Here is a 27,749-nt window from a genome sequence, read left to right on the forward strand (position 1 = left end):
TTTCATCTAGCTGGTTGGAAGGAGACCATGGCCCCCGTTCTGTGCTACCTGCTTCTCCTAGGGCTGACCTGCTGGACAGCAGCCACTGAAACATCCAAGGAAACCCTGCAGGTGGTCCAAGTCGCAGGTAGGTCTTGTAGATGGCTGAGGATGGTAGAAGACTGGGAGATTAGTTGAAAACAGATTTCAGATTTACCGGTAGGTATACTATGGGAAAGTCATCAATGTAGTAATATAATGTTAGAGAAACAATGAGGGTCTCTGACCATTGGCAGAGTATCTTTTTTGCATCATGGCCAGTCCCCAAACCAAGTATCCAAGGCTTGCAAGTAGCAAGCTTCAGATCAAAAAGCATCATTCATAACTAGATTAATTTGCTTTTCTTATCTCTCCCCATATCCTTTTCTCCTTTATGTCATGTACTTTAGATGCACCATCTAGACTGTTCTCAGTAAGCATTATTTTAGCCATTTTCAGAAACTTTTGAGATCTGAAATTTAATTCTGGAAGCCATTAGACACTGCTAAACGTAGGGATAAAAAAACAAACAGAAACCCAGCATCAGTTTAGATATTATCTATTGATTTTTAAAAGCTATGCACATTGCTCTGTCATTTTATCCCTATTTTAAATTGCTGACTTCATTTAATCTATTTTAAGGATTTGCTGCTTTTTAAAAAAGCATGCAGCTATATTTTAAAAAGTTTGAAAACTGCATGAAAGGTTTGACTGAAAAAATCCTTTTAAAATTGGTAGAGGCAAACACTTCAATAGTTCTTAAGGTTTTGTTTTGTTTCGTTTTAAAAGAATCATTCTTTTTATTTGACTTGTTGAACACTTTTACTTGGTGGAAAAGTGATCTATAAACACTGATCAGAAAAAAAAACTTCTAGAAAGAAATGAAAGTTTTAATAACTCTCTCTCACATCACAGAATCCCAGAAAGTTTTTTTCTCCTGCATGCTGGATCATGCACTGGCTTCAAGTGACTTAGATCTGCTCTGGCTCGGTCCAAGAGGGAAGGAATTGCTGTATGTAAATGTGAGGCATCACCACCCAGAGGCGAGTCTGAACACTCTGTGGGGCTTGTCGATCTGCAGGACCTTCTTGCAAAATACCACTTGGTTTACCTGCAAATGGAATGGCATGTCAGGAAAACCCCATGTGCTCCCAAACAGGACCAGTAAGTGTAATTCTGAAAGCTTTCAATGATAAACAAAAAGTTGTAACAAAATTGGCTGTTTTCCCTAGCTCCCTCCATCCCTCACTTTGAAATGAAACTTCAACCAACCCCAGCCACATTGACACTGTTGGCTGGGGGCTGACTGGAATTATAGTCCAGAACATCTGCCAAGAACCCATTTGAGAAGGCTGCTGTAGAAACAGTGGGTAGGAAATTCATCTTCATATCATTTTTCATTTTGCATTCAAAATTATATATATTGTTTATGGTGCATAAATCCAGGATAAAAAGAATCTAGGTTGGGCAACGTAGCAGGTAACAATATTGCCTTCAAATTTTTATGGTCACTGGTATCCAGAAAATGTGGCAGATATTCCACTACAGAAGAAACAAGAGGAAGAAGACCCAGCATGATATGGTAGCTAAGATGATTGACTATATCTCTGGAAACAATTTCATCAGTCAAAAAGTGATGGAACGTAATGTCTAATAAAAGATTTGACCCCTTTTCCCATGCTAAATTGACTTTATGGGGAAACCCAATTTTTGAAACTGGGAAAAAGCACAGAAAAATGGATGGAGGCAGAGATGTTGACTTTGGACCAACTGATAGATGATGAAGATGAATTTTTAACATATGCTGTGTTAAGAGATAAATATCATCTACCAGATGTAACCCAATGGCAATATTTACAGCTACAACATTTGCTAACAACATTGTTTGGACCAGCAGCATTTTCAGCTTCTGAGACACCTGAGATACCAGAACTTGTTAAATCCTTTAAAACTACAAAAAGTATTAGTTTTTATAGATATTTGCTATCAATAAATCAATTTGATATGCAGATATTAAGAAATGAATGGAATAAAGAATTAGAGGTTCTCATATTGCCTAGACAATGGGAGAGTGTCTTAACTTCTATAGCAAGAGTGTCAATGGCCTTCAAACTACGACTTATACAACAAAAAGTAACATTTAGAATGTATTAGGCTCCACTTTGTATAAAAAAGGACTAAGACTGCATTCAGTTGGAGATGTAATAAGGATAATGTTTCTTTAAAACACATGTTTTTACAATGTCTGATACTTACTTGGTTTGGGAGAAAGTAGTGGACTATATAAATATGATTGTGCAACAAAAACTAAAATTTTCGCAAGATAATATTCTCTTGAATTACATACATATTACATGGCATTTGACAACTGAACAATGCAAATGGATTCTCTGTGCCCTTACTATGACCAAAAGACTAATATTGCAGTGTTGGAAAGATAAATGTAAAGCCCCATTTACTCAATGGATTGAAAACCTACTTATACTTGCCACCTATGTGCGGATTGCCTATGGACATAGACTTTGTATGGACAAGTATAATGAAATATGGGACTCATTTATACAAAATATATTAGGCTGAAAAAAAATAATAGTTATAGTATATAAATGTATTAGAAATAAATATATATGCACTTGAATAATACTTATATTAGATAAGTATATATAGAGAGAGAGACAGAGAGAGAATTGTAACTGTAAACTGTTATAATGATATATACTTTGTTTCTCTTTTTTCACTTTTTTTAAAGCACTTTTTATGTGTTTTTTTTCTTGAGAAAGTATGTATTTGCATTGTAATTTTCTTTGTGTTTTGCTCTTTTTCTTTTTCTGTCACTATTCAATTTAAAAAAATTAATAAAAAAAGATGATTGACTAGGATCAAGGATTCAAGTCCCCCTCAGTCACCTAAGCTAACCTGGGGCCAATCAGTCTCTCTTCCTACCCAGCCCAGCCCTATCTCCCAGGGTTGTTTTTAATGGGGAAACCTTGAATGTATATGTATGCCATCTCCTAGAGGTAAGGTGGTATATAAATTTAACAATAAACAAATAAATGCATATGGAAGAAGAAGAGTAGCTGTGATAATTGCTTAGATGCATAATTTCCTGTAATTGTTATGGCCAATACCCTGCCCAAACTAATAATATATCCCATAATACTTTGCACTTCAGTCTACAAAGTAGAATCTTCAAGTCCTTTGTTTGATTGTGGATGATTATAGGATAAAGTGAACATTATAGTCCAACTTATCTCTAGGGGACCAGTTTAGGGGAAATAATTATAGGCATAGAAGAGAAAGATATGGGACTGGGAAAAAGGTAATTCTCTGGGCTGAAAAAAAGAGTGGGTCAAGCTAATAATAATAATAATAATAATAATAATGATAATAATAATAATTCATTACATGTATATGCCACCCACCTCCTAGCAACTCTGGGTGGTTTACCTGAGGCTGTTTTTTTCAGGTGGAGACGACTCTGACAACAACCAAGTGGAAATGGAAGAATATGAGAAAAAAGGCTATGAAGATGATGGTGGTAATTTTTCAGGTGGATATAGCTCTTTCCCTTATGTGCTATCCTATGAGGTCCCATCAGAGTTGACTTCCATGTTTCACTGGGAAATGGGGGTGGGCTAATCTTTCTATTAGCTTATGGAAGGCTTCTTCCTCATACAGGCAAGGCAATGACTAAAATGAATGGGGGAGGAGTATAGATTTTTATGGGGTTGGAAAGAGTGAGGGAATTTTACATGAGTTAATCTTTGGTAGGATGTAGGTTGTAATCCACCAGTCTAGGTGATGGTTGCTTTTCTTCAACCAATATCCTTTAGCTGGGTTGGATTATAGCTTCTAGCATCTGTAACATGAATTGATGGGAGTTGTATTTGAACATGTGGACAGAAGAAGAAGGTTAGAAGATGAAAGATAATTCCCTTGGTTACTGAAGAGTGATGAGCAATGGGCAGGAACTGGGTAGTAATTGGCATCTGTGAGTAGAAGAGGCATTATCTAAGTGGAGAAATAGGGCTATCATCTCTAGACTGCAAAAATATGGATAAATTCAGTGAATGGTGATAATTTTCAGGGTTTTTTTTTTTTTTTTTTTGGTGGCTTGTAGTGTGCTCCACATTTTTGCAGCCAAAATAAAATACCCCTAAGGGTTGGCTAGGGTTTCTGTAACATGAAGGCGACGTGGGATGTACAGGACTACACTGGAATGAACCATGCAAATCTTAAAAATTGAAAATTAATATTGCTTCTTTAAAACAGAATAATTACTCCTTAAATTTCAGAACTTTCTGAAGTGTGGTCAAAACGTATCTTGCTTTAGCATTTAAAATGTCTTTAAATTTCATAAGTAAAATTAAGCAAAAATTGTTTTTCAGCTCAATTTATTATTACTAACCTTTCTTATGTAGGACACCAGGAAAACTTAACTAATTCAGCAATGGATCCCGAATATTTTCCTTGTGATGCCCCAGTGCAGGGAAATTGGACACAGGGGACACTGCTCTGGATTCAGCATGATTCACCGGACCAAAATATGGTTCTGATTAATATGACAATACGGCGCTCCGTTCACTGCTCAGTGGATGTGAATGACAGTTTCGTTTCTTTGATCCTTCCATCAGTAACCTTTGAAGATGCTGGGAACTATTCCTGCCAGTGGAAAAATCAGACATGCCATTTTCAGCTAGAGGTGATAGCAAAGACAGGTACGGCTCCAGATGAAGGGGTGGGAAAGGGAAGGCTGTGTTTGGATATAAATATGTGTAAGTTCAGAAATGCCATTAGGTTTTTAAAATCCAAACCTATCATTTCCAATTTGAAAAAAAAAGTTGCTTTTGAAAAATTCATATTATAACCCAATAACATCTATCTATAGAAACAATAATCTAGATCTGTGCTTCTCAACCTTTTTTCACCTGTGGCTACCTGCCAACCTTGTTTTTCTCCTGTGGTGCCCTCCACCCACCCCCCATCTAGGTCCCATTACCAGATAGGGACATAGGACAGTAACTGGTGTGTTTTCTGGCATCAACAAAACAGTATTTGCAGTATAATACAGTTTGCTTTTCTGTGGCCCCTCGGCACAACCTGTGGCCCCCAGGTACATGTTTTTCACCAGTGACCCCCTTGGAATATCCTAGGGCCCTCAGGGGGCCATATGGCCCCTGGTTGAAAACCACTGATCTAGATCTAAACACAGGGTTATGGGTAATCTATGTGATAAAGACTATCTCCATGTGGCAGCCCATTAGGTAGACCAGAGCAGGAAAGCAACTCCACAGGAAGGCTAACACTACTTTTATTGAGAATCTTGCAAATCTGGTTGTATCTCCCCCACCTCCACCCTTGTTATACTCAAGTGAATTAGGGAGGCATCTGCTTGAGCTGTTTCCAAATGTTATCTCATTCTGGACTTTAAAAATGCTTCAACCTTTTGCCTAGTAAACAGTTCCTGCACACCTCTGTCACGGTTATCTGCCTTTCCTCCGTATACCAGGTTCTGCAATGAGAAAAGTCATGTTCTCCAATATGAATATTTGTTGCCTTATTGTGCAGACAGGTAACAAGCTATGAATGCCATTGTAGCTGGAACCGGTGTTCTGTGCCTGGATTTATCACTCACATCTAGCATTTCATCAGGCACTGAAAGACTGATAAGAGCTTTTCAGCCCTGAACCCAGGAAACTTGGTTGTAAAAATGAAAATCTAAAATGCTCAATGCCTAATGTGTATTTATACTGTGCAGGTGTAGAATGAAAACATGCTGAGAATTTTGATGGGCAACCGATTCAATGGATATTAGATTTTTTAAAAAAACAGTCATATTTAATACAAGTGCTTATTAAAAACTGGAAATGGTACAGTAGGCCCTGTCATACAAAGGCATCTTCTTTTCAAATAGGAGGGAATGCAAACTGATTTAGCTTCAAGCATATTTATTTGGTCTTTTATTTCTTGTTTGCTGCGGTTATTGTTTACTATTTGCCAGTGTTACTGATTTATTATTTACAACATGTGTGCATTATCTATAGAGAAAAAGAGAAACCCTGCTTCTTGCTTTAGAAATATCTTTGAACTGCAACCTTAATAAGGCCTAATTGCATCTTTTCCTCCCTCCCTCTCTCCTCCCCCCCATTAAAAGTTGTTTTCCATTGGATGATTTGGTCTGTAGCACTGGGATATATATTTGTCTGCCTCAGCTCCCTGGCTTGCTTTCTGTGGCTCCGGCAAGGTACGTACCCTCAAATATAGATTAATCAGAGAAAGGTATGGTCAGATATTTCCTGTGATTTATTCTGCTACCTTCGATAGGTTAAATCTAATTCTTCCAATACAGTCAGGGACAATATTTCTTCCCATTGGGTTACTGCCTTTTAAAGCAACATGGCTTGTGAGAATGCCTCTATGAGACCTCCCTGCTCACTCGAATTTGACAATGTTTCACTCAATTCCATAGTCCCGTTCATGACTTGGGAATAACTCTCTGGTAAGCTGAGGATCCCAACAGGCCTTTGGACTCTTGATTTTAATGGTTGTTTTAAACGTTTTTAATATCCCAGGCTTTAATTCTGATTTGATGTTTTATTGCAGACTTCTGAGAGACCCCAGTAAATGGTGATATTATAGGCTGAATAAAATAAATAAATGAAGGAATGACCTTGTATTAACTTTATAGGCAATATAGACTCTGAGGGTTCCTTTATTGATGACAACTATCTCATCTGTTTCCAAGAGATAATTAGGGACTAGAGATCAAAGGTGAAATGTATCTTAAATGAAATCCATTCCCTCCTTTTTGGTCTTTGCTGGCCTGCAATTACTAATTTTTGAAATCTCTGTTGTCCATTCACTTTTTACTAATAGCATACACAACCCCTTCTATCTCTGTTCTTACTGTTTCCCCCAAATGAACTGACCCCCCCCCAGTTTATTATTTATCAACCAGCAAATATTGATAGTTTCCTCTGAGCAGATTTATAGTATTCCTTGAGAGTAGCAGGGTGGTCAATAAGAATACCAAGTAGCAAAGGAGCTCTCATGAGCCACCCAAAATGATCAATCCAACCTGCATTATTTATCTACTTTTTAAAAATTGGTTTAAATTATAGACATAATGGGGGAGGTAGGCCACAGAGGAGAACGCTTAAGAGCCAATTTAATGTCCCAAAGTAGAAATGAATTCCATTTATGTGGCCCAAAATAGGATAGATCCCTTTTTTCAGGGCAAACTGTATCAAGGTTTGTGTATGTATATTTGTGTTTGAGAAAGATAATTATTGGAGAACAAATGGATGAATGGGATGGGGAGGTAGTTTTAAGCTACTTTGACTCTCTGGACGTTGCATGCTGTCACTCAATTTATTTTTTCTGAGATATGAAACCTTCAGGTAAATTTTTCCCTCTTTGATATACCAGTGCAGTGTTTCTCAACTCAGCGACTTTAAGATATGTGGATTGAACACTGAGAATTCCCCAGCCACCATGGCTGGCTGGGGAATTCCAGGAATTGAAGTCCACATAACTTAAAATTGCCAAGGTTGAAAAACACTGCATTAGTGTGTCAGAATTGCTGCAGTGGAGAGAATCCCTTACATGAAGTGCTGTCTGTCAACCTTTCTTGTTTCAGTTATCCGAGCTCATAGACAACAGATGAAGTTAATGAGTCCTGCCAGAAGGCAAGTACTTAGGATATAACAGAGTGCAAGAAAGTAGTGGGAGTTGTGCGCCAAATTTGGTAAACCATGTATAAGGGAAGGTTGTGGACTCTACAAGATAGGCCTGGCAAAAGGAGGGAATAGGTAGGGTGGGGGAATAGGTGGGGTAGTAAGTGGGGAGATTCCAGAAGTTTTGCATACTTGAAATTCTAAGGCATAAGGGCTTTAAGCTGTATCTGGCCCCTGAAAATTTGGCATGCAGCCACCAGAAAAAAATCAAAAGTTTTTATCAGATTAGAATTTTTAGCATGACAGGAGGAGGAAATGATTAAATACATGCCCAGATAATCTGTATGTCCTTTTAATTAAATTAAATTAAATTAAATTAAGGCCCTCAATTTAAATGAGATTAAATTCAGCTGTTGGCCTTGCTCATCCCCTCTTTTTTGGAATGTCATGCTCCTAGCATGGTACCCAAGTTCAAATCTGGTCCTCAGCCCAGAATAAGGTATGGGTCTCTGCCCCAGATCAGCCTTCCCCAATCTGGCGGCTTCCAATTTTCTGAGGGAACAGTTGCCAGGTATGGCTCCCCTTTGATTGCTCTGGTGCAAGGTGGCTTCCCTGTCCAGTACATTTTTAAAATTCAATTATGTCTACTGACTGGGATTCCTTAACTTTATAAATCCCATTGATGCAGTTAGATAATTTTAGGTTCTGGATTAAATGGTTTAATGAGGGTTGGGAAAGGGGAGACATTTCTAGATTGGTACTATGTGTTTCTCAACTCCCTGCTGCATTTGGGGACCCAATAAAGATCCTAGGTATTTTCCATGAGCTCCTGCCCTAATGGCCCAAGTGATTATTGTCACCAGATACAGTATTCAAGTGGACTATTTGGAGCCCATGTGTTATAACCCCAATTGTCCTCCAAAAACAGCTCATACTGTTGAGCATCTGATGTCCAAAAGGGAAAGCTTCCTTCACCTTTGTGCCCTGAGAAAGCAGCTTGTATTCAACTTACATCTTGATGTCAATCATATTTATGGGTCTATCATTTCCAGAAGATACTTTTATGCCAAACGGAACAAGAGATATACCTCCAGTAGGACTGTGGTATCCCCAGCAAATGATGATGGTGAGTTAATTAGGACCTTTCTCCATTCAGAAAACTCTTCCTCATGGACAGGTTAATATGCATTTTTGCACTACTTGAATTGGCAGAAAAGTATGCTAGTGAAAATTGCCTCAGGAATGAGGCAAAACATTGGTGTTGTCCTTACAGATTTAATTCGACAAGTTAAGGAAAATAATTGGTGGATTCCTCTGGCTTCCTTTCCATTCTCACCAAGCATGACCTACGATACCAGCCGGTAAATCATCTTCCTAACATGATCTTGGGCTGGAACTGGAGAGAGGCAAGTTTTGGCACGTAATAAAATATGCTCTGGTTTTGTGCAGGTATACTGTGTGGTACGCAAAACCCTTTTGGGCATAAGTTTAGCATTATTCTGGATTAGTGTTGTTCTAAAAGAGTATTATTCTGGAAGCTGTTTTCCTATTCTGGAACAGTGCTAAACTCATAAGGAGCTTGAAACACACCAATTATGGGGAAAGATTGCAAGATGAAATGGGAAAGAGCTCTCCATTGCACCAAGCAATGTCCCTCTTGCACATGTCAGCTCTATTTAGAGGAGTAAATCAGTGAGCAAAATAACATTTTGAGAAGGGGAATTCTTTGGCTACAACCAAGGAAATTGTGTTAGAACAGGATGAAATGCCAGACCCAGCCACCATCTTAGTATTCCCTTATTTGTGTGTATGCACACATGCTGTTTCCCCATCCACTGATGTACTGTAGTTTTCTTGATGCCATATTGAAAATTTAAGAGAGGCAACCTTGCTATGAAGCTGTCCAGGGCTTCTCTGTTGAAGCTATGGGTAGCCTTAACTATGGAGCTTCTGCTGCACAGCTGCTTTCACACTACTTCCCTTCCCTGAAGGAAGGAAAGCAGGGAGAAATGGCTTTATAATTGGCACTCTGTGGGCGGAAGTGAGTCCTGGGCGCTGGGAAAATTGGCATCCATTTTCCCTTGTTCTTTCCCCCCTAGTCCCCCTGCTGCCTAAGAGAATGGCCCCTTTGCTGTGACTTCTCAAACCCCACAGAGCAATCATTCCAGGCAGTCGGAGAACTGACAGCAAATGACTTGTGGGTCTTCAACTGCCAGGTACTGGCCCCAAAGGAGGTGTCCGCCCACCTTGCCTCTTTCCTCCCTCTTTCTTCTTGGGCAGACAGAACCCGTTCTTCATGCTGAGTTAGAATAGGGACTGGAAGCGCAGCCAGCAGTTCTTTAACCTAGTATACTTTTCTGCCATCACAAGTCCTGAATGACAGCATTTTACTGCTGCTGTGTTTGGAAGCACCCTGCGTCAACAGCTATAGCATGAATGAGGCAGCCTTCATGCAGCAGGAGTAGTCATTTCTCAAGAGAAGAGGAAAAATGAAACCGGATCAGCTAATTCAGGCTGCCTCTGCACAAGGATGTGTCCTTTGAAAATGATCACTGAGGCATCTTTATGCCAGAGTAAGCAGGATGTACAGACGACCGATCTGAGTTCCTCAAAGAGAAATCAAACCTCATGGTTTGATCTGAGCAGGAACCCATATTTCAACTACTATCCATTCTGCTGCTTTAATACTAAGCTAGGGTGACTTTTTTTCCTGAATTCCCAACACCACCGTCCATCCACCTGCAGCTTTCCACATGATCCAACTTGACGAAGAATTTTAGAGAATCTGAAATTAATTTAGCCTTTTCACGCATTTTGAGTGGTCCTCATCAGTATATAGCTCTGGAATATTCTTATAGACACAACCAGGCATTTTTCTCATGAGCCACAAAGAAGTTGTTTTCCATGAGTATTTGGTTAGATTCTTCATGCTGCTGCAGGTACAGATGCAATTAATATAGCGAGAAGCAAATGCCAAGTCTTGTGGTATCTTGAAAGGGAACAATTTTCTTAATGGCAGAAAAGGAACCATCTTCAAATGATTACGCACTTTATACCTCTATTTGTCTTTCAGATGCTCCTCCTTCAGAAGAGATGATATTTTGATGCAATGTGCTTTTTGTCTCTTAAGTCACAGAGCAAGTTGATGCCTTCTCCTATGAAAACGTGCTGCCAAGTATGCGTGCGCAACGTGGCCAAAGGTTACTGCAGAAAGGGAAAATCTTGCCCAATACCCTCAAGATGGAAGGTTGGTACGAATAAGCAGGGCACAGAATTAGGAATTGTGTGTGCAATCTGTAGCAGGGGAAGTGTCAATAATAAAAATCATAAAAAAGAGCAGAGATTGAATAAGACTGGAGTAATGATAAAACCAAATAATATTATATGATCAGGTAAGGTGCCATGCTAAACATCACATCCTATCTACACCCTATGACTTGCTTTTAAAGATCTGGCCTTGACCCTTCTTGTGGTGTAGTGTCAGATCTGAGGGTGTGAAGCACGCGGCAGGAATCTCCAGCTCTGAAAAAGTAAAAATGCTTTCAGACGTGAGGCTGACCATAGGTAGTTTAGCCACCATTAAGTAGGCAGAATAGGATGCAGTTTTTACAGCACAATCCAAAAGATGGCTTCATAACTCACATTGCATGAACAAGACTAATTTATGTTGTTTAGACACATTCTCAGTGTTCCCAAGCGTTTACTTATGAGTTTCCTGTTATTGCAAAGCAACATTGCAGTCACCATCACCTGTGACAAGTAAGGCTTCCTTAAATGAAAGCAGGATATAAAAAAATGAGCACAGGAAATGGGTAAAGCTGTTAAAGACAGAAGAGGCGACTCCACCTTTCAGTGTGAGGCACCTGTCTTTGCCATTCATAACAAAAGAGCAACACAACGAGACTTTGTACTCTGGGAACACGAGGAATGTTGGTGTAAGTTTCTCGCTCAGAATGTTTCACAATGTGCTCCTTGGAATCACAGGGTTCTTCAAGAACTTGAGGAGGTTCTGTGAGAGACTGATGATAAAAAAAAAAAAAGTTCACCAGAGTACAGCGAGAGGTGTCCATAGCAATTTTTTTAAGGACAACAGAAAGGGCTGGGCTTTTCATCTGATATTCAGAAACCCTACCCCTTCAGGTGGCATTTGTGCTCATAATGACTCTCCCATAAAAAAAAAAAAGAAAAAAAATCAGGGTGGCCATTTTGTGGACTGGGCTTCTCTTTCTCCTTCCCCTTCTTCCAGGCTCTGCAGCTTGACAAGGTTTAACCCCCTACCCCACCCCTGTAATCACTTGCTGGCTGAGGAATTCGGGGAGTTGAAGTTCACACATCTTAAAGTTGCCAAGGTTGAGAAACAGTGATAGAGGATGGTTCTTTAATATGAAAGAGCATTTAACACCATGTTTTTCTTACTTTAGTTCAAAGTGGTGCAATCCAAGAAGCATTTTGCCCCTCGTTTACTCTTTCTGTAGCCCTCAAATGGGCAACCTATGGGGTGCACGTGGGATTTGGCCTATTTTTTCATGGCCTGTATCCTGTTCTCTCTTTCCCTATCAACTGCTTTCCTAGTTTGTGCCCTCTGCAGCTCTTCTTATCAGTTCTCAATGGAAAGTGGGGGTAGAGACAGGTAGACATATTTGGACCTCCATGCGGCAGAAGATCCGTCTAAAGAATCTTTTTTAAGATCCAAGATAATGAGAAGAATGAATGTGTGCGTGTGCTTATTGTGCGAATGGGTGCAAGGGGGTTAGTTTCTGCATGATAAATCATGGTCTGTTGAATAAATCACAATTGGCTGGGTTCAGCAAACACACAGAGTGGCAATTAAGGAAACTACTTTGTAGCTTAGTACTGTATTATGTGAGAATCCAGCCAGGGAGAGAGAGCATTAAGCCTGAAACCCGACCATGCCCATCTGCAAGAGTTCATTCCCAGACTGAGGAGGATTTAGAAGACCTAAAAATTCCTTTGTTATCAATGAGAAGATATGCCAGTTGACTGGTTTGCAGAAAGGTAGTGAAAAAGAAAGAAGTCTCTTCTCTCTGCCCTAGCAAACTTTGGGGATATAGTTGTTTCAGATGGGAAATAGTTCAATGGCTAGAATTCCTGGGACCCCATCTTTTACTTCTCAATAGATTGTGCTAAAGAGAGAAATGTGAAAATTGTGCTTGGAAAGAATTCATTTCAGTTTTAGGCAGGTATCAAAGTGCCTGGCACTGTGGTGGCTGCCAGTCACATCTACTACTATTTTTTTGAGTAGCGGGCCAGTGCCTCAAAACGAGCATTCTCCACCTTAGCAATCATGACCCACTACATCACTTTAGTGAATGAATTAGTGTGTCTCTTCCCATGAATGAAACCAAATAATAAATACACAAATACATAATAAAAGCATTTGTGATTGACAGAGGTTTCTGACAGCTGGCTAGGGTTAGCTGTCTCCCACTTGCAGCTTTGCTCCCTGCTTTGTGCAAGCCTGATGGGTGTCCCTCTGCAAGTTGCTTGAGACTACCCAGGGGGGCATGACCTGGAGCCCGAGAAGCCCTACCTTAGGTCAATCAGAGAATGCCAGTCCAAGAATTGTGCATAACTGTTTCTTCTTTTTCTTCCCACCAGATGAAGAATACGAATGCCCTGATAGTGAAACTGAGCTCAAGTCAGATGGTAAAACGGATCGAGTGGGAATGGGCAGCGTGAGGTGGGAGAGGAAATTATAGGATAACAGTTGGCTCCCAAGCCACAGACCAGTGTTCTCAACCTTGGCCACTTTAAGATGGGTGAACTTCAACTCCCAGAATTCTCCAGGCAGCGTGGCTGGCTGGGGAATTCTGGGAGTTAAAGTCCACCTACCTTAAAGTGGCTAAAGTTGAGAAACACTGCCGTAGACACATTGTGACCACCAAATGTACTGCAGTCAACCGAGAACTCAATCTCTTAATTGAGAGATTAACCTACTTGAAAGATATGGGGTTGGATGTGGGGAAGGTTTGATCTTTCCAGGTTGGATTGGTTGGGTTCACCTGCTGCATTCATCATAATATGATTTGATTGTTTGGGGCAATGCACGAATGGGTCAATGAATAAACCATGATTTGCTTTATATTAGTAAATACCATGAAATCTTACTATGCTATGAGCTTATTGACTGCAATGGTGGTTGGCATCGAATTACCTGGAAGGGAGCCCAAGTGATACACTGAACTAAGAAACTGAATTCATTATCTTATTGTTAAAGGATAATATATGCAGCTACAAGTAAAACCAGAAAACAGAGGAAGCCACAATTCTTGACCAAGCTTAAAATCAGGGCATCATAATAGGATGCGGAAGGGGAAAATGTTAATGAAAGTGAGAAATAAAGCATTTTGGGCTGAGGGTAGAGTGGGTTGAACTAATCTTCTGAATCTTGTTTGGTTTTGCTGCAGATGATAACTATGAAAATACCCAAGAAGAAGTGAAACAGGGAGATGTGGTTTTGAACGGTAAATAATTTCTCTTACAACCTTTGCTTGCTTACTCTCAGCACATAAGATTGCTTCATTGATTTCCCACATACTGTGAAGTAAGAGGATGAACTTTTAAGGGCATCAGCAGATTTTTTTTTTTTTAATCAATATGCTGGCTATGACCATGTGGGGGCAGATGTCCTTCTTGACTTGTTGGACCATCCCCTCCAGATCCCGCTGGACCCTCTTTCTTCAGCAGCTCTTTGAATGAGAACTGTTACCCAGGCAGGAGCTAAACCCTATTTGCTTTGTGGGGAAAGAACAATAATTTTTAACAGTAGCTTAAAAACAAATTGTGAAGGAGAATATTAAACATTCAGTGGTGTGTGTATGGGAGGGGGGGATTCTGAATCCTATATACCAAACTTTCTCAGATGCTTATCCACAACATGCACTCGAGCGTGCTGAAAATCACAGACCAGTCCTTCACAAAATGGTGACAGGTGCAGGTAGAGACAGATTTCATAACAGCCGCCATGGATTTTATCAGGAAGATATCCTTAATGCTATTAAAAAATGCCAGCCTTTTAATCTCTAACCCCTTCTATATGCCTTCAGCCTGTTACCTCTGTCTTCATCTGAATAGAGCAAACAGACAGGGAGCAAGGAGGTTACCCGGCATTTGGGGCAATGCTGAGACTCATTGATGGGTTCAGACCCACAGATTGGAAAACACTGACCTGGATCAATGGATTAATAATGGATTCCTGTTAGAGGGCACTGCATGGGAGTGAACGAGTGACAAGCAAATTGAACCTGAGGGCATGTACTAAGAGGAGGCTGCATTTCAGGAGATAAATGAAGTTGCCATATTTAAACTTTTCAAAAGATGCTCAGGAGAAGGAAGAAGGCATATCTGTATCAGTGTCAACCAATTCACGTTGCATTAATGTTTTAGATATAGTACATGTATCATTACAGTAATACATTTTTAGCATAAACAAGTACAAATGAGTGTACAGTGGAAGAATATAATATACAGTGTATTAAATATTGTCTACACTGAAAATTTATAAATAAGTGTGCAGAAGTGGAGCACAATAATTTCTCTTCTGAATTATAAAAGGAATAAAACCTTTTCCAAATTAAAGGTTCCTTCTACAGACAGTCTCCTCAAGTCCTGTTATGCTGCCTCATTGTGACAGGTGGTGTTCCTAGGAGGGATGAGCAAAACACCCCAGGAATGTAGGCCAGGAATATATACTCTCAACAGTTCTCGCTCAAGAAACAAATGGCCAGGCTTAAATTATTACTGTATATTTTGGATGCATTATGTGAAGACCTAGTGCCCTTGAAAAATCCATAATGCTCAGAAAGGTGGAAGGAAAAAGAAGAGGATGACCAGCTACAATACGGATGAACTTGGTTACAGCAATGATTGGTGCATGGTTAGGTGACTTGAAGGGCCAGATTGGAGACAGATCATCTGGAGAAAGTCTATCTATGTGGTCACTAATAGTTAATACCAACTTGATGGCACTTAATCAAAAAATCTGCACACCAGAGATTCGTTAATCTGAGACTGGCACCACCTTTAGTATCCCTGTGATATCATAGGCTTTCAGCCACCTTGGAAAAAATTTTTTTTTATTAACTTCATGGGTTAATCAGCTTGACTTCTGCCACCTTATTTTGCCTCCAGGAATCCCATCCTTTTCTGGCTCCTTGGCTTTCCCCCCCTAACTACCATTCCCCACTGAGTGTAGGAACAGCTTTGCTACTCCCACAGCAGCAGCTAAATTGGGTTGGTTTGTTTGTGACATACAGAGCAAAGGCAGCAGCCATGTGGAAATGGCCAGAGAAGCTATGGAGTAATAAACAGTGCTTCAAAATTAAAATTCTGTTCTAAGTTGGAATGGTTGAATTGAAGTACAAGCAGGGTTTCAAATTCTTTACTAAAGCTGAAGACCTGTACTCTGGACTGGAGTAATGAGCAACTAACATCTTGACTTAAGAAACCCACTTGCAACTCATCATCCAAACCTAGACACACGGTGCCTTCTGCATGCCTTGTGGCCAGATCTCTCTATCTCTACTATTGGCACTTTCTATATGAGCATACCCCAACCTTGGCAACTTCCAGATCTATGGGCTTCAACTCCCAGAATTCCCAAAACTGGCCATGCACACATCTGAAAGTTGCCAAGGTTGGGAGACTAGTGTCAGTACTAGTGTTGAACAGCAAGGTCTCCAGTTAGATATAGGGTTCGGGATCTATTAAAAGACATACCACAAAAACAGAAAAATAGATAATTAGTTATCACCTACAACTCAAGCTGCTCAAATGTGTTAAGAAGCTACAACCTATATATGACACTGCACTTTCTCAGGTACTTGGTGGCAAACCCATATTTGCATAAAGACAGACACTCAGCTGAAACATATTCTCACAAGCATCAAGAAACAAAAGGACAATGATGCTAACATGGGAACCAACAACAAGCAATGAGCTCAGATATCTACTTTGTGCCCTTGTTTATACCAACAGAACTACCATGGGCATCTACAACTTCATACATGCTAGAGGTGCCTTCAGATGTTCTTCCTATAATGTAATAGATGCCATCATGTGTCAGCAATGCCCCTCTGGGTTCTATATAGGACAAACAGACCAGACTTTACACAAAAATATCAATGGATACAAATTTGACATCAGGACTCAAAACAAGGACAAAGTAATAGCAGAGCATTTTAATCTCCTAGGACATTCCATTACAGATCTCAAAGTAGCACTTTTGGAACAAAAAGACTATGCCAGCACAATTGATCACTAGACAGCTGGGTGTACATCAGTAGGTATGGGGCTATCTCAGAAGGTCTGAACAAACACAGTGGGTTTTTAACATTTTAAAAATACCTCAACAATTATGATTGTAATGTGTCAAAAACCTATCTGTCCCCCTTGAACTTCAACTTTAAAACCACTGTTTCTACTCCCCAACCTCATCCCTATGCATTTAAATCCTACAGTTAAGCCACTCCACACATCTGATGAAGTAAGCTGCAGCTCACAAAAGTTATGCCTTTTATAATAAAAGATGGTAGTCTGAAAATGTGCTATTCTGATTTTTTGCTACCATGGGCTCTCCTTCAGTGTCCAGTTAGAAAAGGAAAAGGCATGGCATTCTTGCTATTTGTGTCCTCTTATCACCGTCATAGGCCCTTGTCCTGCCACCCACCAACTAGAGTCAAAAATTTAAATTTAAAGATTAACAGAATCTTAGAAATCTTTAGATATTGGGGGGGGGGGGGACCTAGGCAAACAAATATTTAGGAACCAAAAAGAAATATGTATCTATGAAAAAAAGATATATGGTAATTTTAGGGATAAGATATTCAGATGCTGGGATGTTTTTATACCTATAAAGATCAGAATCATTCAAGCAAGGGTTTTCCCTGTGGCACTCTATGAAAATGAAAATTGGACTTTGAAGAAGCAGGACAGAAAGAATATTAATGCTTTTGAACTTTGGTGTTGAAGAAGACTCCTGAGAATACCACGGACAGCCAAGAAAACAATAAATGGATCATTGAACAAGTCAACCCAAACTTCTCACTTGAGGCACAATTGTCCAGGCTCAAATTAGGCACATCAGACAAAGATCTAGCTCTCTAAAGAAGTATAATGCTAGGAAAGGTGGAAGGAAAAAGAAGAGGACAACCAGCAGCAATGTCGAAGACCTAAAAGACTTGGACAAAATCTATCTACGTGGTCACTAAGGTTTGACACCAACTTGATGGCACATAATAATCAATCAATTTTAGAGATAACAGCTCTCCTTGAGACTTACTGCCTTTCTTTCCTGCTAAATTGTTAGCGCTATCAACATATCTTTGAATGTTGGGAAAAGTAACAGGATGAAATTTGCTCTCCTTGTCAATCCCTATCCTGCCTCTATGGCCTCTCTTTCAAGTCACTAAGAGAGTAACTGGACTGATTTCCCTCCAAGATAATGGGTAACAAAGCCTAACATCTTACATGCCTTGAGGTTACCCTTGGATGGTGTTGGAATAAGGGGGAAAATAATATTTTAATACCAGGGCAGCTAAAGGTGCTGTAAGCCTGGCTCATTCATGGACTATGGATGAGATGAAGGCCACATCACGGGGACACAGCAGAAAACACATGTTGCCAGAGCATGTTTGTGCCTTGATGAGGTGCAAGTTGAGAAAGTCCTTCAAACCATTGCTACAGGAGTGGTCTACAGCTCCTCAAGGTCTCAGAAAGAGGTCTCACCCTTCTTCCCCAGATATGCTTCATATATGCAAAGCATGTGGGCTAGCAATTACAGCCATCTTTACTTCCTCTCTTTTTTTAACTGACAGCTGTTCTTCCTTGCTTTATAGATATGCTCATTTATGAAAATAACAAGGACGAGGTGAAATCTGATTTCTACAGTGGGAAATCAGGTACTGGGAAGTGTATGGGGATCTTGGTGGAATGGGGACTGCAGGTGTCATGGTAAGATACTGGCATAATATTCTTAACTATTGCTTTCTTATGTCCCACAGCTGACTCATGGTATTCCAACAAAACCCAGCAGGTTCTTGAGAATATGACCCAAGACCAAGACCCTATTGCTGAAGGTAGTGTCTGGATTTGGATGTGGAAGTTGAAAAGAGAGACATATCATTATTGATATAGATCAGTGTTTCTCAACCTTGACAACTTTAAGATGCTGACTGGGGAATTCTGGGAGTTGAAGTCCACACATCTTAAAGTTGCCAAGGTTGAGAAACACTGATATAGATGAAAAGCAACTGGATTTCTGAAACTGGTATTCTTCATGTGTTGAAACATATCTTTATGCCCCCCAGGCCTCTTAGCTAAGGATAATGTGAGGTGTAGTTCACAGCAACACCATGTAGTTGGGAACAGCTGGAAGTACACATAGCATTGTCATACTATGGATATTGTTTTTTCCCCCTCCTGATCCAACATGCCTATTCTTGTTTTTTATTCTAACCTAGACTGTTTTCAAACAAAGATGTCTGTAATTCTGAAATTAACAAATATATTGACTGTACTGATGTCAGAATGGTAAAGATACTTTAGCACTGGAACTGGTTGCAAACCCTTTGTCCCAGAAGCCTTCATAACATTAGCAACTGTGGCAGTGGCAGACTTTAAAGCATCAAGTTACTGCAGGAACATTATTTTCCTTCCTTTCCCCTCTTATGGCTTTATGAGAACTTTAAGAGTATTACTCATAACAAAAACTGACTCCATAAGATGCTGATGTCACCCAGTTCTTTAGTCCTGATGCTGCTGGTAATAACCTTCTATATTTACTCAACAGACAATGAAAACTATATAAACTTGGAAGAAGAGTGTCCTATGAACTCTGGTACAGCACGACTCATAGCAGGTACTAAATAGAGACTAAATGAAAACCAAGTCCAGAATTTGGTATCTCCAAATGCATGACATTTCTCCATCTTTCTTCATCAGCAAAAGCCAACCTGTTCCTAGAAGGCATATTTATTATTACTATTAATACTATTACTGCCTAATTTTTACCTGGCCATTCCTCCCAAGAGCTTAAAGAACATTAGCTATTGCCCTCCACTCATACACCTCCACCACCACTCTGCAAGATAGATTAGAGTGAGAAATAGTGACTAGACCGGTGTTTCTCAACCTTGGCAACTTTAAGTTATGTAGACTTTGACTCCCAGAATTCCCCAGCCAGTTATGCTGGCTGGGGAATTCTGGGAGTTGAAGTCCACACATCTTAAAGTTGCCAAGGTTGCGAAACACTGGCGTAAACCATAAGAGTGCGCTTTTAGGGATGAGTAGGGAATTGAATCCTAGAGTACCAATCTCAATCCATATATAATGCCACCCTAGATCTATCATACCACTCAATCTATAGTGCCACACTAGAAATAGAAAATAAATGGGCAAATAGGAGAAAAAAGTAAAAACAAGTGCTCTTGAGGCCTTAAAAGCACCTATTTTATTTCACATTTATGCAAAGAAATTCATATCACCAAATCAGGGCAGTCTGAAGTTGGGGATTTCTTAGACCTGTAAAATGAGACTGGAGGCCCAATTGGTAAGCTGGAATCACCCTGACACAGTGATTCCAAGTGGGGTTTTGTCAATATTAAATACACAAAATATAATGACTAGAAGCCGTGCCTACTAGTTAAATATTAAATCCCATATAAGAGACACTCTATTTATGCCAGTTCTGGGGAACACAACTAGGTATGTGGCATTTTCTTTATACCTCATTTGTGGGAATCTTGGATGCTCTGGGCTGCTCAGTGTAAAGACTATTAGACAGGAAGGCTCTGTTTTAAGATTTTGTATTTGTATGATATTTCTGTGGATGCAGTATAAAATGCTATCTGTCTCTGCTTCCAGGTTTACGCTTACAGCTGGCTTTGGACCCCCCTATAGACAGGCAGGATGGGGGCAGTGAACCTTCTACAGGTAAGCAAAAAAGAGAATCTTACTGAACCACAAAAATCTTCAAATTTATTCTGGTCCTCTTCTCAAGCCTACCAGACTGATGTATAGCATTGCTATCTTTTTATTTTTAAAACTTCCCTCCTACATGTATAACTTGAAATGCATAAAAAATACATATGTATTTTTAAAGCTTCTACTGGAAAAACAAAACAAATCTGAGCATAATGTGTTGGATATACAACATCTGAAGTCCCTCCAGTCTTGCCCTGTTCCCACTATGGACTACCCATAATTTCTAAATGCTGAAATGCACTCCCATCCGCCCCCATGCTTTGAAGCTCTCCATCAGAAATCCTGCGTCTATCCTGAGCTGTCTTAAGCCCTTCTGAGCAGATACTCTACTGCAGTGTTTCTCAACCTTGGCAATTTGAAGACGTGTGGACTTCAACTCCCAGAATTCCCCAGCATGCTGGCCGGGGAATTCTGGGAGTTGAAGTCCACACGTTGCCAAGGCTGAGAAACACTGGTCTACTGTGATTCATTCCAATCTGCTACTCTCACCAGTGACAATTGGCTATGACAGCTGCCAGTTCCCTCCCCTCCCATAGCTGATTGCTGCCCTGTATGGTAATTTCAACCTGGGCTGGTCAGCTGCTATGTTCTCAGCTGATCATCAGTTTCCTTTTTTCTTCTTCCCTTGATCCAGCAACGGCTCATAAAGACTATGGGCTATAAAGGGTCTGTGTTAGTGTCAAAGGAAAGAATGTGGGAAGAGGGTGTGAAGGTATCTACGTGTGCAAAGATCCAAGATAGTACTGTGAAGGGAAGCCATGGGGAGTAGTAAGGAGGGAACAGATCCTAAAAGATGAAGGTGGGCATCTGCCCACACAGGGGCCAATCAGCAAGACTTTCCTTCCCTGCATGGATGGGAAAGCAAGAAGCAGAGGAATGGCCCATTAGCGCCTGTGGTCGCTGTAGTCTGGACTGAGTACCCAGTCAACTCTGTTGCCAAACCACAGCAATCCAGACTGGAGTTTTTGAAGTTGGCTTCAAGGACAGACTGGAAGACAAACAGATTACGCTGCCCTGTAGAACTGCTGATAGCATCAGTAAGTAAGTAAGTTTATTGTTGTCACTATAGGTCACAGCAATGCAATGTCGCATGAAATACAATAAAACCGAATCACAATCAAATAGGATAGTAAAAAGAGTGCTAGTTACAAAGAAGTCAAAACCAGGAAAGGCCAGAGCTACTAAAAAAAAAAAAAAAATTGAGTTTAAATGACAGCAGAGCAAAAGTAGCCAGCTGACTGCTAACAGTCGGAAACAAGTCTGCAAGAAGATATGGTAATTCAACTGTTCAAGGTCCGAGCCCTTGAATTCACCTACCATCAATAATTTGGCCCTAATCTCATTGTGAATGGGGTAGTGGTGAATGTAGTGAATGGTGTCTTCCACTTGATCAGCACTACAGGGACCGAGATGCTGTTCAACAGGATGTTTACAAAATCTCCCTTCAAGATACAATGAAGGCATGGCTGAGGGGCTGGTAATATTAACCAGATAGATCAGTGTTTCTCAACCTTGGCAGCTTGAAGATGTGTGGACTTCGGGGTTGGCAGCTGGCTGGGGAATTCTGGGAGCCGAAGTTCACACATCTTCAAGCTGCCAAGGTTGAGAAACACTGAGATAGATAGTATCAGGAGAAACTAACTTAGCCTTACTTTGAGAAATTCCTGCTTTGTTCATCAGGCTCCCAGTCCTATGAAGAGATGAATGGATCCTTATGTCCCACTGCAAGCAAACTTTTCCACCTACATACCAACACAAGCAATGAAGATGGTGAGTATCAAAACTCCTGGATTCTCTAGGAAGGATGTTCAAGTTGGCTGCAATAGCTTAGAAGAAATTCCAAGGGCTACTTTAATAGAATCTGAGAATGGATTGCTAACAAACAAGTTTGTCCAATTTGTGAAAGTGGTTAAGGCATTAGATCAGAAAAACCCAAGTTCAAGTTGGTCCTCAGCCATAAAAGGTCACTAGTGACTTTAAGCCAATTGTTCACTTTCAACCTAACCTACCTCACAAGGTTGTTGTTCTGGAGGAGGAAGTGCTGTGTATGCCATCTTGGGCTCCTGGAAAACAAGGCAAGATATAAATCCAATAAATAAAATAGTTCTCTTACACCTTCAAACAATTGAAAGCTACTTCCAATAGATGCTGGGAACAAAACCCAAGAATTGTTCCTCCGAACTTTAAGGACATACAGCAAAAAAGGAGGAATGTTTTTCAAAGCTGTAGTATTGCAGTCAATTACAATGAGTGACTTTTTTCTTGAGAGGGCTTCTTCGCTTTTAAAATTGTGTGGCAGATGGAGGAAAACTTTCCGCTTGGCAAATGCAGTAAAACCAACAGCTGCTGAAGAGTGCTTTGAGGTTTTATTGATCTATAATCATAGGATGTTCTCTCCGAGGAGCAGAAAACATTTATATGCAAACAAGCACATTTGTCAAACTGATTACATACTGTATGTCATCTTCCTGGTTACCTTATTTAGGAACAATGGCTGATTTAGGAAAAAACAGGTTTGTCCTTGACTAGACATACTTATTTTTAACTTGCTTCTTTCCACAGGAACTTGACAAAAACAGCAAATATGGAACAAAGAAACTTGTTTCTAATTGCTATATAGCCTATGCTCGTTACGGCTTATTCCCTTCCATGGCAGAATTTTCTTTTCTGCATCTTTCACGATAGCTTCTAGCTTATTCTGTTGTGCACCCTAAATATGGCTTTGGTTATGTCAGCTAACGTTTACTGATTTCAGTCCCGCACAGACATAAACTCAGCAGGCAATGCATTTCCCTTTACTACTCTGACATCCATACCAGACAGTGTAGGAGGAGGACCACGATAGTCAATGGTGGCAAAAAATAAGAAGCACCACTCCCCAAGAGTAATGACTTTTTTTATTTGTTAGTCAGAAAAGGTGCTACCAGAATCCACACCAGAGAAAGCTACAGCTGCTTAATTTCTTATTGGAACTTTCTATACTCTTTTAGTCCAACCCCCAGAAAACCTACTGAAAGTTTTCATGACGCAGAAGCTGTCCCATAATCTATGTGCTTCTCTGTCATTTTCTCCAAGGGGGAAAACTATTTGGATATCTGTTGCAGCATCAGTGATAAACTGGATTATCAGAGAAGGTCTAGTGGAATCTGCACTAACCAAAAGGTTGGAATAGATTACTTCTAAGAGGCAGTTTGGTGTAGTGGTTAAGGCATCAGGCTAAAAAGTGGGTGACTGTGAGTTCTAGTCCTGCCTTAGGCACGAAGCCAGCTGGGTGACCTTGGGCCAGTCACATCCTCAGCCCTAGGAAGGAGGCAATGGCAAACCACTCCTGAAACTTTGCCAAGAAAACTGCAGGGATTTGTCCAGGCAGTCACCAGGAGTCATCACTAACTTGAAGGCACCCCCTCCAAAAAAGCGGGGGTCTTTTCCAACTCAGGGACACTGTAATTCTGTGTGTGACATACTCCTGCTCATGTAGCCAGAAAGGGTTTTCCCCAACCCTCTTGTTCATGTTAAAAGCCTTTGTTTGTCTGAAACAGAGATCTCCTTGGTAGAAGGGAGGACAGCAAGAAGGACTGTACTGAGGCTTGGAAGGGAAGCTGGGCTAATGTTTCTACGGCTCTGATTTAAATTTGGAAATCTTCAGGAAGCACGAGGTTTCTAGGAAATCAGTTGGCTCAAGCAATAGCATTGGTCAAGGGGAATTTATTCTATGTTGGAACAGAGAAAAGTTAGCTCAGAAATGTGCTAGGTTTAATTTATTTCCTGAGGGTATTTTTAAATCTAAAGCTATAGTCTTTGTGATTGTCTCTAGTATGTATGCTGTCTATATGTGTTCAGTAAACTGTCCGTACGCATTTTAAATGCAACTTGAAACATCACGCTTGCTTCCAAGTAACAGCAAACCATAAGAGAATAATTACCATCTTATGATCCACTTGGAAAACCCACCTTCTCTATAGTACTCCAGGGGAGATTCCCCTGAAACATGGTCAGAAAGCTATATTTCTATGTCTTTTACCCCAATTGCATTTTTTTCATGTGACTCTCTAAAGTTAAAAAGGAAAGGGAAAAAAGAAAAAAACGTTTTGTTGTTTTTAATAACGTTGATTTAAGATTGTGCTTTTGATCTAATTCCCAAAGGATCAGCCACATGCCCCAAAGCTACAAGGGCCAGGAGTGGTGCAATTGAATTTATTTCATTGTTAGCATCTTTTCCCCTTTGTAGTAGAAAGCCAGGCCATAGGCTGTGGGGATCCTTACCCATTGGGATTAAGGGAGTGGATGCTAGGGAAAGGCATCCCTTAACCAAATAGGCAGTGGCACTAGTAACTCCAATCAGCTACACAAGTGTTTCTCAACCTTGGCAACTGGAAGACATGTGGACTTCAACTCCCAGAATTTCCCAGCCAGCATGGGGAGGACCAGAATGTATAGAAACTAGCAGACCTTTGAGATGGAAGGGTTGAGACCATCCACCTTTCACCCTATGGGTTCAGCCTTGCCACTCCACATGAAAGTTAGTATAGATCTGAAAGAATTAAAAACAGCTCAGAAGTATTCCAACTCTTTTTTTTTTTTTGGTTACTGTGTGATGTGCAAGGTTGGGAAACAAGTCCAGTGATCTTATACTGCCAGTATTAGGAGAGAAAAAAATGAATAGTTCTAGACTACTTGGATATCTCTAACCCTTCCCAGTCCCATAAATCCTGTTGTAATAAACTGGGATTGGGAATTCAATTAATCCATAACAAGTTCCTCATTGCAGATGCTGATTCCTATGAGAATATGGAAAGCCCCACGAGCCTCAATTCACGGAGAGAAGGCACCTTGGATCCACATGGAGAAGGTAAGTTGACAGGCGTGGGAAGCTCTGGAGCCAGAAATGTTTCCGTAGGGTCTGTGCATTTTCAAACTTGTTTTTGCATCCACAGAGCTAGAAATTTATCTTTGGCTAGTTAAATAAATAGTTTGGTTTTGGTTGGTTGAAGAAAACATTCAATTTGATGATGAATTCGGTGTCCTATATTATTTCTACATTGCTGCAGATCCCTAGTATGCAAGAAATGCTGCTCATACAGTATTGAGGTCATGGCCCTGGGTTTAATTTCCCCAACTGTGGAGTCCTGGGGTTCTCTGAGCTTGGTTGTTTTCTTGAAAACGTTTCATTACCTGGCTAGGTAACATCTTCAGTGCTAGAAGGGAGTGGGGTTTGCTCTCTGTTTATATACAGTTAGCTTGCCCTGCCAGTGTTGGTGGGGGTGGGATTTAATTTCCCAACATTATCTACACAATCTTCTTTATTTCTTCCACAGGTATTCTCTTTGGTTCCAGGTGGCAACATATCCCTGTTCCTTTTGGGGCTGATCTCAGAGGTGGGCTGCTGTGCTCAGACTAATATTGCCACAGCACAGGACCAAGCTGGGAGCAATTCCTTTCTTTTTGAAATTAAAGGTATTTCTACCCAGAATTCCACTCTGTTGCTCCAGACGATGAGGCATGTTGGATCCCCTCAGAGCAGAGGAATATGTTATATGCCAGTGCTTCTAGAATATGAGAAGAAGGAGCTGGGGGATTAGACTTGTATCTGATCTCCAGCAGCTGGAGCAATGAAGAATTCCAGGAAGCAGAAGGGGGTTTGGCTGGAGACACAACTTTTTCAGGAATCGAAAGTGTTGAGACTATGAAAACATTTCTTTTGTTCCACAATTGCTTCTAAACAAAAGGGCATTTAAAAGAAAACAAAAAGCAGTTTATGGATCCGATGAATCAGCAATGAATTGGCAGGATAATATTACTCAGAGAATCATGCTGTAGAACAACAAACCTCACCTCATCACAGTCACATGCTATCCAGACTGTTGATTTATTAGCTGTTGTGACGAGCATGAAGCTAACCCTCCTTCATTTAAGACAGTGTTGATTGGTGCTCATGGCGATCACAAAACCTCCCTTCATTGCCATACATTAAAGCAGCATTTCAAGTGAAAAGCGTAATATTATAAATGATCCTTTAACAAAGGGATCAGTAAATATTTTGCTAAATAATGTTTCTTTAATTGAAAAAGATATTCAAATGCCATGATGTGTCTATACCTACAAAGATCAGAATTGTGCAAGTCACAGAATTCCCTGTGGCACTCTGTGGAAGTGAAAGTTGGCCTTTGAATAAGCAGGACAGGAAGAGGATTGACGCTTCTGAACATTGGAGAAGACTCCTAAGAATACTAAGAAAACAAACAAACGGGTTATCAAACAAATCAACTAGAGATCTCACTCAAGGCCCAAATGACCAGGCTCAGACTCCTTATGTAAAGACCTAGCTCTCTGAAGAAGGCTCTAATGCCGGGAAAGGTGGAAGGAAAGAGAAGAAGAGGATGACCAGCAGCAAGGTGGATGGACTCAGTTATAGTAGTGATGGGTGCATCACTGGAAGACCTGAAGGATCAGGTTAGGGACTGATCGTCATGGAGAAAATCTACCTATGTGGTAGCTAAGAGTCAACATTGACTCGATGGCACATAAATCAATTTTTTAAAAGGCAAAATCTGGCAGAGATATTGGTAAAGGGTAAGAAGTTACAGTCACTAGATATGCATACCTCAAGAAGAGCAAGAACTTGGAGAGGGGAAGAACATTTTGTGCCCAGCGGGGGGAAAAAAAATTGGTTTCTATAAATGGATGTGTCCCTATCAAAAAAATAATGCATTTGGCTGGGTTGAGACATCATACTGAGCCATAATTTAATGAAGGTCTACAACCATAATGGCCTAATTCATGCTAAGCTATAAATGATAGTTTACACACTATCGTGTCAGGGTTCATATATCAATATGAATATGATATGAATGATATCATATATCATACATCAAAATCAAACATACCACATTATAAACTAGCACAGTGTATGGGCCCTGCTTTGCTGATCTCCTGGTTATATGGAAAAGTTCTGATTGTACTGAGGAAAATAAATGGGGAAAAGTTGTCATGGGTTCTTATTCTTATTTCTCTTCCTGTCATCTGTTTTATCAGATCCTATACCGTGTAAAATAA

General features: G+C 40.3%; 1 protein-coding gene across 1 annotated transcript; it reads left to right on the forward strand.

The window, feature by feature from the left end:
- CD19 (CD19 molecule) lies at positions 1 to 27,735 on the forward strand. The gene is made up of 17 exons (XM_025172072.2): positions 1 to 127; positions 934 to 1,182; positions 3,485 to 3,568; positions 4,440 to 4,736; positions 6,173 to 6,262; positions 7,658 to 7,706; positions 8,747 to 8,820; positions 10,825 to 10,941; positions 13,314 to 13,361; positions 14,123 to 14,179; positions 18,551 to 18,613; positions 18,716 to 18,790; positions 19,504 to 19,572; positions 20,577 to 20,645; positions 22,377 to 22,466; positions 25,465 to 25,545; positions 26,012 to 27,735. The coding sequence occupies exons 1-17, from the start codon at positions 28 to 30 to the stop codon at positions 26,092 to 26,094; spliced, it is 1,695 nt and encodes a 564-aa protein (XP_025027840.1). The 5' UTR covers positions 1 to 27; the 3' UTR covers positions 26,095 to 27,735.
- Positions 27,736 to 27,749: the final 14 nt, after the last annotated feature.

Source organism: Python bivittatus, unplaced genomic scaffold, assembly GCF_059951505.1.
Source record: "Python bivittatus isolate LINGU-HERP-01145 unplaced genomic scaffold, Pbiv_v1 ctg000440_np1212, whole genome shotgun sequence".
NCBI classification, from domain to species: Eukaryota; Metazoa; Chordata; class Lepidosauria; order Squamata; family Pythonidae; genus Python; species Python bivittatus.